Source organism: Octopus sinensis, unplaced genomic scaffold (genome assembly GCF_006345805.1).
Source record: "Octopus sinensis unplaced genomic scaffold, ASM634580v1 Contig20175, whole genome shotgun sequence".
Lineage (NCBI taxonomy): Eukaryota > Metazoa > Mollusca > Cephalopoda > Octopoda > Octopodidae > Octopus > Octopus sinensis.
In genome coordinates, this window is record NW_021836953.1 from 3408 (window position 1) to 12500 (window position 9093).

General features: G+C 41.7%; 1 protein-coding gene across 1 annotated transcript in view; it reads left to right on the top strand.

Annotated features, from left to right (window-relative positions):
* The first annotated feature begins 745 nt into the window (after nucleotides 1-745).
* The window catches only part of LOC115232253 (probable serine/threonine-protein kinase dyrk1), a 9327-nt gene continuing 979 nt past the window's right edge, over nucleotides 746-9093 (top strand). Inside the window, exons 1-2 of the mRNA XM_029802088.2 lie at nucleotides 746-855; nucleotides 1784-2346. Coding sequence (XP_029657948.1) covers nucleotides 746-855; nucleotides 1784-2346 — 673 coding nt within the window. The remainder of the gene's footprint in view (nucleotides 856-1783; nucleotides 2347-9093) is intronic.

Genomic DNA, 9093 nt, shown 5'->3' on the forward strand with positions numbered 1-9093 from the left:
TGTATATATTATTATATATATATATATAATATAATTAACAATTGAGGATAAAATCTTTAAAAGAAATTACAGTAGTCAGCGTGAAAACTCGTAAGAAGAAAAAATCCGTAAATTCTTCCTCTTTGAAATATTCATTTATATTATATTGAGGGTACTACTATTCGTGTTGGTAACAACACGTTAGCGTGTTGGTATCTACGAATAGTAGTACCCTCAATAATATAATATATAATATATATATATATACGTATTCAAGCCGAAATAAAAAGTTACCTTCTCTTACGTCAAAGCGTACCGTAGTTTGGCCGCACTGCCGCCATAGCTTGACTGCTAAAAGTTTGTTCTGTTGTAGCTAAGCAACCGAATGCTGACCTTCATTTCTCTTGTTTACTTTCTTGGTCAGTCCGCTGGCCGTGAACACCTAGGAAGAACAGAGACCAGCAAACCAATGTCTGGTCCGAAAGTGTATTTGTGTGTGTATATCTCTATTATAATGATGCATATAAATCGATATATATCTGTGCATCTGTATGTTTATATATGCATAAGCCTGGTGTTTCTTTACGTATATATCCTTAGCCTCCAGTCTTTGAAGTTCCCTCTAATACCGATTTTCTTGCAAGAGACAGGTGTCAGACATTTGTTTTACAATTTTATAGATAACAGAATTATTGAAATGTTAGGCAACTTATAAAAGATGAAAATAAAACATAATGATGTAAAAATAAAATAAATAAATATAATAATGCGCATCGACTATTTCTTTAAGAAAAGTTCCGAACGAATGAAGAAAACCATTTTACAAATTCATCAGAGCAGCAACAGCTCATTCTTCCATATCAACGCATCTTCAATGTAAAAGATGTGAACTGTTCTGCGAGAGAATGGCGAAGAAAAAGAGAGAGAAAGGGAGGGGGAAAAGAGAAATGGAGAAAGAAAGAAACAGGCAAAGACAGGGAGAGAAAGTGAGAGAGAATGTGTGTGCGTGTGTGTATGTGTAAGTGAGAGAGAGAGAGAGAGTGTGTGTGTGTATGTGCATGTGAGTGTGTGTGTGTTTAAGGGTGTGTGTGTGAGGGAGAGAGGCATGCAGCAATATAAGCTCAAGAGTAGACATAGCAAATGGTAATAGCTATAACAGCAGCAGCAGCAACTGCAACAATAATAATAACAGCAACAAAATAATCATTTATCTATTTATCGATTTATCTATCTAGACATTCATATACACATGCATATATATGTATGTATGTATGTATGTATGTATGTATGTATGTATGTATGTATGTATGTATGTATGTATGTATGTATGTATGTATATATGTATACATATATATGAATTTATGGAAATATTACTATCTAAAAAAACAATTAATCAATTCGCAGAATGAAAGGAAAATTAAATGTAGACATAGGTCGAATTACTTATATTAATCCCTTGGTTTAAACTTATTCTAATAATGTTCATACACTACATAACCTACAACAAATTAATACTCATTATAATACTACATAATATAACTACATAAATTAATAAATTAAACAGGCCGAATTATTTATATAATAATTTTAGATAATTTGTGAAAATATATAAAACCTGATTTATGTTATTAATTTATTATTAATGAAAAATGTTATTTTCTCTGAGATTGCTCCATGATATAATTATGATATATTTTGTTTGTTTGCTTTTTTATTCTTGAAGGGCTTTTTGTTCCATCAGAAAAGGACCAACAGCAGCAATAACACCGCCGATAACCGGAACATCATCAACAAGAGCATGAAGTACTGCCGGGAACAATAGGAGCATCATCACCATCATCATAATCATCGAGGACGTTACCATCGATAGCAACACTACCGACCACCGACACCACTACATCCATCTCTACCACCACCACCAACAACACCACCACAACAACAACAACGACAACAACAACATCAGCAGCTGGAAAACCAACAAGACTACAGTAAGAAAACAGGAAATAAGAAGAATTAGAGAACCAGGAGAAAATTCAATATTTTTAAGAACAAACAACAACAACAACAACAAGAGCAACAAAAGCAGCTTAACAACAGCGATAATCACAACAACAACATCGCCAACAACAACCACAGATTTAAGAAACAACAGCGACAGCATCAACACTAGATGCAGAAATAAAAGAAGTAAAAAAAACACATTAAAGAACACAAGACGTGAGATTTACAACAACTGCAAAAACAACAGCAGCAGCAGCACTTGCAGCAACAACGGCAATAATTCTGCAACCAGGATTAACAATGTTTTACCGTTTTGGAGGAATACACTTTTGGCTACTCCTGTTACCCACCATTACCGACAGTTTGGTGAGTATCACTTCTACAGAGCTTTCTACTTTTTCACTCCTTAGTACAGGGGTACCACGTTGCTTGTTCTTGTTACCATGGAAGCTTTTGTCGGTTTTCAGTCTCAGTTCATCTCTGTGATCAAAAATGTTCCAACCATGACCATCCCGACTGCTTTTTTTTTTTTTTTAGATAATGTATCTAAAACTAGATTAGCGGAAGTGTCGTTCCTTCTATTTGTAAGATATATATAAAAAAGAAAGATTTGGTTTCCATTTCTAGCCAGAAGAATGACCCTGTCGAAGCTCCCCCTTTGATTCGCACGTGGTAGTGTTCTTGTTGTTGTTTTTTTATTGTTTAGTGAAAGGACCAGCCCCAGCCCAGCTAGAGCAGACTAGGTAGAGAACGTAGTGAAATACCAGCCTACTGATGGCAGGATTATGCTTACAGTTCCACAACAGTTGAAACAACAACAAAAACACCAGCAATGGGCGCAGGCTCATGCTAGTCTCACAGGAAAACAGCAGCAGCAGCAGCTGCCACAACAGCTACTGCTACGACAAATGCCAGCAATTTTAGGGGAGGGTTTAAGTTGATTAAGTTGGCCCTAGTGCGTCACTGGTACTTATTTTATCGACCCCAAGTCGATCTCGATGGAAATTGAACTCAGGACGAAGAGACGAACGAAATGCGGCTAAGCGTTTTGTCCGGCGGGCTAACGATTCTTTTCTAATCTAGGCACAAGGCCCGACATTTTGGGGGAAAGGGCCAGTCGATTAGATCGACCCCAGTACCCAACTGGTACTTAATTTATCGATCCAGAAAGAATGAAAGGTAAAGTCGACCTCGGCAGAATTTGAACTCAGAACGTAAAGACAAAGGAAACACCGCTAAGCATTTCACCTGGCATGCTAACTTGTCTGCCAGCTCGCCCCCTTAATAACAACAATAATGCTTTCTACTATCGGCACAAGGCCTGAAATTTGGGGGAGGGGAACCAGTCGATTAGGTCGACCCCAGTACTCAACTGGTAAATAATTTATCGACCCCGAAAAAATGAAAGGTAAAGTCGACCTCGGCAGAATTTGAACTCAGAACTTAAAGACGGACGAAAATGCCGTTAAGCGTTTAACTCGGCATGCTAACGATGCTGCCTGCTCACCGCCTTAACAACAACAACAACAACAACAGCAGCAGCAGCACAGCAGTAGTAGTAGTAACAACAATTTTAATTTAAATATAGCAATGAAAGAGAGCTTTATGTTTTCAGGATGAAGATGATGGCACGGTGTGTTGTGGGGTGGGTGAGGGGGTCAGTCATATTGTGCTGATTATGATGGTGCAGATGGGTGGGTGGGTGGGGGGCAGCGAGGTTGGTGGTTGATGTGTACGATGATTGTGATGATTGTGATGATTGGGATGATTGGGATGATTGCGGTGACAGGAATGATTGTGGAAGAATAATGTCTGCTCCAAACTCTCTTATAAGACAAAACAGTGTGCGAGTTGTTTCTAGACAACAACGTGATCGTTATCATCTCACCTCCGTTACCATCAGCGCCGCCACCGCTTGCACCACCATCAACCCCACCCCATTTGACCACGACGACTACGATAATCACCACTATGACGACAGCGACCACCACCACCACCACGTCCGTCATTATGTCCAGCGCCATCACCATTAATGCCACCAGCACGAACAATAACACCACCACCACCACCACCACCACCATCACCACCACCACCACCTCCAACACCAGTAGCACCGCCACCACCACCACAACCACCACCATCACCATACCACCTCTAACACCAGTAGCACCGCCACAACCTCCAACACCACCACCATATAGATAACTGACATCCTCGACACCTCCGTGACCACCGCTACCATTGCGCGCCAATGAGAGTAGGGCCTCTGCCTGTTACCTCAGCACGCTAAAGATAACAGCTACATCTTCCCGCCGTCTTAGAAACGGATGCTTTGTATAATATGGTTCTGGGATTGTCACGCCTGGAATGGCTCTAAATAAAGATTTACTCTGCCAGAAAGGATATTGAGTTATAAACAACAACGACAATCAGAATAACATTCCTTCCACCATCACAAACAGGTCCAAAGGTGTGTGTGTGTGTGTTTTGGGTTATGTATGTGTACGTGTGCGTTTTGTGTGTGCATGAGGATTTTCATGCATGTATATTGGTTGATGTTTATATGTGAATATGTGTGTATGTATATATATATATATATATATATATATATAGATAGATATATATATAGATAGATAGATAGATAAATAGATAGATAGATATACACACATACACACATATATATACGCATATATGCGTGGTTGTGTATATATTGTATGAGTGTGAATATAAATTTACCTATGCACGTACATAATATACTCATTGCGGCTAAAAGGGTCACATCTAAAAGCATACAGCTACCCACTTAGCAGGGCTAAAGATAACATCGACAACCACGACAGCAGCAGCAGCAGCAGTAGTAACAGTAAACAACAACAACAACAATATCAACAACAAAAAGAGCAGTAATAAAAATAAAAGCAACGACTACAACCACAGCATCAAGAGTTTAAGATTACTTTAGAAGCAAAGATCAAAAACTTCAAACGTTTTTACAAAAAGGTGTCACCTGTTCAGGTCGACCTACTTCGTCTAGACTTTCATATTGTTCTTTTGAATTTAATATGGTAATTCGTTGGGGTAATTTGTCGTCCTTTGAAAATTATCCTTATAAATGTAAACATTGGCTATATATCACGTTATTTTTTTGTTCGTATTTAGTTCTAGGCCAACCCACTCTGAGTAGAATTATGCTTAAAGATTTTATCTGTTTACTAGGAGAAAAATAGGGAAATATGATGTCTTTACATCGCCAGCAATCTTCACCACTGAGGCATTCAAATAAATGAGTGTAGATATATGTACATTATGCATGTTTCAGGCATTCTGAAATATGGTGTTCTGTTTCTGTGCCCGTCTGTAAATCTATCTATCTATCTATCTATCTATCTATCTATCTATCTATCTATCTATCTATCTATCTATCTATCTATCTATCTATCTATCTATCTATAAGAAGGGCGAATGGCACCGCGAGTGTCGCGTTGCTCTCAAGCAACTCTGCCGTCCCGGGTCGACCTTGAGTGACTTCAACACAACCAAAGCATTCTATAGGGGATTAGTGGAGGGGAGGTACGACGACGAGCTCGGGGCAAACCTGGGCGTCGACGAGGAATACCTGACCCGCCTGTTTCAAACGACTTTCGGCCCGGGACCTATGGACAACTTCCAGAGATCCCTGGCCTGGCGGTGCTACCGAGAAGCGCTACCCGTTCGGGATAAGCTCTATAGGCATGGCTCGGAGAAACACGGGGCCGACCTGCCCGAGATGCGGGCAGAGCGACGAAACCGCTCTGCACGCAATCGTGCAGTGTCCAGCAATTTCCCACCTGTGGGCTTATGTCGAACGACTGCTGTCACGTGTGGGACGTGTCGGTTTATCAGCCGAGTCTATCGTTAATATCGTCACGCCTCCTTCCTTCAACGGGAAGGAAGAGCTATTTTTATCATACTTGTGGCTATGGCGAAAGAATGTATCTGGTGGACGCGTCTGAAAGGATTAGAGACAAACACTTTCCTCTGGTCAATCTCTCATCAACTTCTTCAAGTATCACTTGAAGAAAAAAGTGAGAGTAGAGAGGCAAGTTTTGTCTAGTGAATGTTTTAAAAAAAGATGGGTGAATGTAGCAAGGATGGCACGTATGAATGACGAAGCCACCTTGACTATGATTCTATGAACCGTAAAAATTAATACAGAGAGTTGCTTATTTGCAAAAAAAAAAAAAAAAAGAAATATAACATGTGACTTCATTGACCGAGGTTACCGTGTGGTCTTTTCCGTAGGCTTTTCTTTCCACGGGTAAACCTCACCTGTCCTCCCCTTTACACTTCATATGACATTTCTGTGATAACGATCCATATGAACAATTTTTTTCCTCTCTCCCTTTTTTTTTAACCCCCCCTTTTTTTGTCCTCTTTCTCTCCTTTTACGATCCTTTTGATCGACCTCACCTTTTTTATTTTATTTTATTTTATTTTTTATTTTTATATTTTTTTTTATTTTTTATTTTTTTATTTTTTAAACCTTCAAAAGAAAAGCTCTACCTTGTAATTTGTTCTATCTGTGTGCAGCCCTGTGTGGCTAATAAAGAAACATATCTATCTATCTATCTATCTATCCATCTATCTATCTATCTATCTATCGATATCTATCTATCTATCGATATCTATCTATCTATCTATCTATCTATCTATCTATCTATCGATATCTATCTATCTATCGATATCTATCTATCTATCTATCTATCTATCTATCTATCTATCTATCTATCTATCTATCTATCTGTTTATCTATCTGTTTATCTATCTATCTCTATCTTTCTATCTATCTATCTATCTATCTATCGATATCTATCTATCTATCTATCTATCGATATCTATCTATCGATATCTATCTATCTATCTATCTATCTATCTATCTATCTTTCTATCTATCTATCTATCTATCTATCTATCTATCTATCTATCTATCTATCTATCAGTCTGTCTATCTATCTATTTCTCTCTCTCTCTCTCTCTCTCTCTATCTATCTATCTATCTATCTATCTATCTATCTATCTATCTATCTATCTATCTATCTATCCATCTATCTGTCTGTCTGCCATTTTGGCCAAGGTGTTAGCCGAAAGGTTGGCGCTTGTCATCAAGAAACTAATCGACAAGGCGCAAACATGCGCCGTGCCGGGTAGAAGTATTCATGACAACCTCCATCTGATGCGCTACATCATAGACAGGGTAGTTAAAAATCCTGGCATGGGTGGGGCGCTGATCAATTTGGATCAATCAAAAGCCTTCGATAGGTAGACCATCACTACTTGGAGGCTGTCCTCAAGCGGCTGGTTTCGGTCAGTTTTCCGCGGTTGGATCGATCGCTGCCTTATACAGCGGCATCCGCTCAGTAGTTCGCGTAATGGTCATCTATCCAGACCTTTTAACATCATGCGTTTCGGTTCGTCAGGGATGCCCCCTCATCGCTGCTGTATGTACTGACTCTTGAGCCACTACTGCGGAAACTGGCGACGCTGAGGGGCATCCCACGAGTGCTGGGATGCGGGAGGAGCGTGTCTGCCTGCATACGCGGATGACGTCACCGTCATAGTGTCGAGCTACGAGCACATCGAGCTGTTCGGCGAGACACTGAAAGAATACGAAGCGGTAACGGGAGCAAAAAATTAACCGGGAAAAGTCAGTGGGCTTGCGGCTCGGCACCTGGAGAAGCAAGCCCATGCCGTCCAACAGCGTCTCCATCGTGGGACGCTGGACGGACGGACCGGTTAAATTGCTCGGGGTCTGGTTCGGTCCGGACCTCCAAATGGAGAAGAACTGGGGCGAGATAACGACTAGGGTGGCTACTCTCACCCAGAAATGGACTGAGAGAAAGCTATCCCTAAAAGGTCTGGCGGAGGTGGCGACGCGTACATCGCATCCGTCATCGAGTATCGTCTGACCGTCGTGCCTTGTCCCGACCCTACCATCACCAAACTGGAACGCATACTCTTCCGCTTCTTGTGGAAGGGAAACGTTCCGATGGTTAGGCGATCCATTTGCTGCCAACACCCGCTAAATGGAGGGCTGGGCATGCCGTGGTTGATGATGCGCAGACATGCGCTGAGACTGCGACATCTCCGGCGCTTCTTAGACAACGGTGAACAGGGGTGGTCGCCTTTTGTGCGGCGCGCTTTCCCGCAGCTCGTCTCCTTGAACGAACTACAGTCATGGATCAAGCAGAGACCGAGGCTAGGCGAATGGCACCGCGAGTGTCGCGTTGCTCTCAAGCAACTCTGCTGCCGTCCGGATCGAACTTGTGCGACTCCATCACAACAAAGGCATTCTATAGAGGATTAGTGGAGGGAGGTGCGACGACGAACTCGGGCAGAGTCTGGGCGTCGACGAGAACACCTGACCCGCCTGTTCAGGACAACTTTCGGGCCGGGACCTATGAACAATCACCAAAGATCCCTGGCCTGGCAGTGCTATCGAGAGCATTACCTGTTCGGGATAAGCTTCTACAGACACGGTTCCAGACACACTGGACCGACTTGCCCGAGATGCGGTCAGAGCGACGAAACCGTTCTGCACGCACTCGTGCAATGTCCAACCATTTCCGACCTGTGGGCTTATGCCGAACGGCTGCTGTCACGTGTGGGACGAATCCGCCTATCGGCCGAGTCTATCGTGAGAATTGCTCCGCCCCCTTCCCTCAACCGGGAAGGCAAGGCAGTTTTCATCGTACTGGTGGCCATGGTGAAAGAATGTGTGTGGTGGACTCGAGCGAAAGGATTAGAGACAAACACTTACCTCTCTGGCCAATCGCTCATCAACTTTTTCAAGTACCACTTGAAAAGGAAGGTGAGAATGGAGAGGGAAGTTTTGTCTCGCGAAAGATTCAAAAAAGATGGGTGAATGTTGCAAAATGGTGCGTGCTAGTAACGAAACCATTTTGAGCATGATCCTGTAGATCGTAAAAAAGAAAGAAAGAGAGCATTTTTGACCTCATGTGTTTATTTCCTCCCTGACTGGGGTTCCCGTGGTCTTTTCTGTAGGCTTTTCTTCCCACGGATGAACCCAATCTTGTTATATCAATGTTTACACCATTATTTCTGTGATACACGATT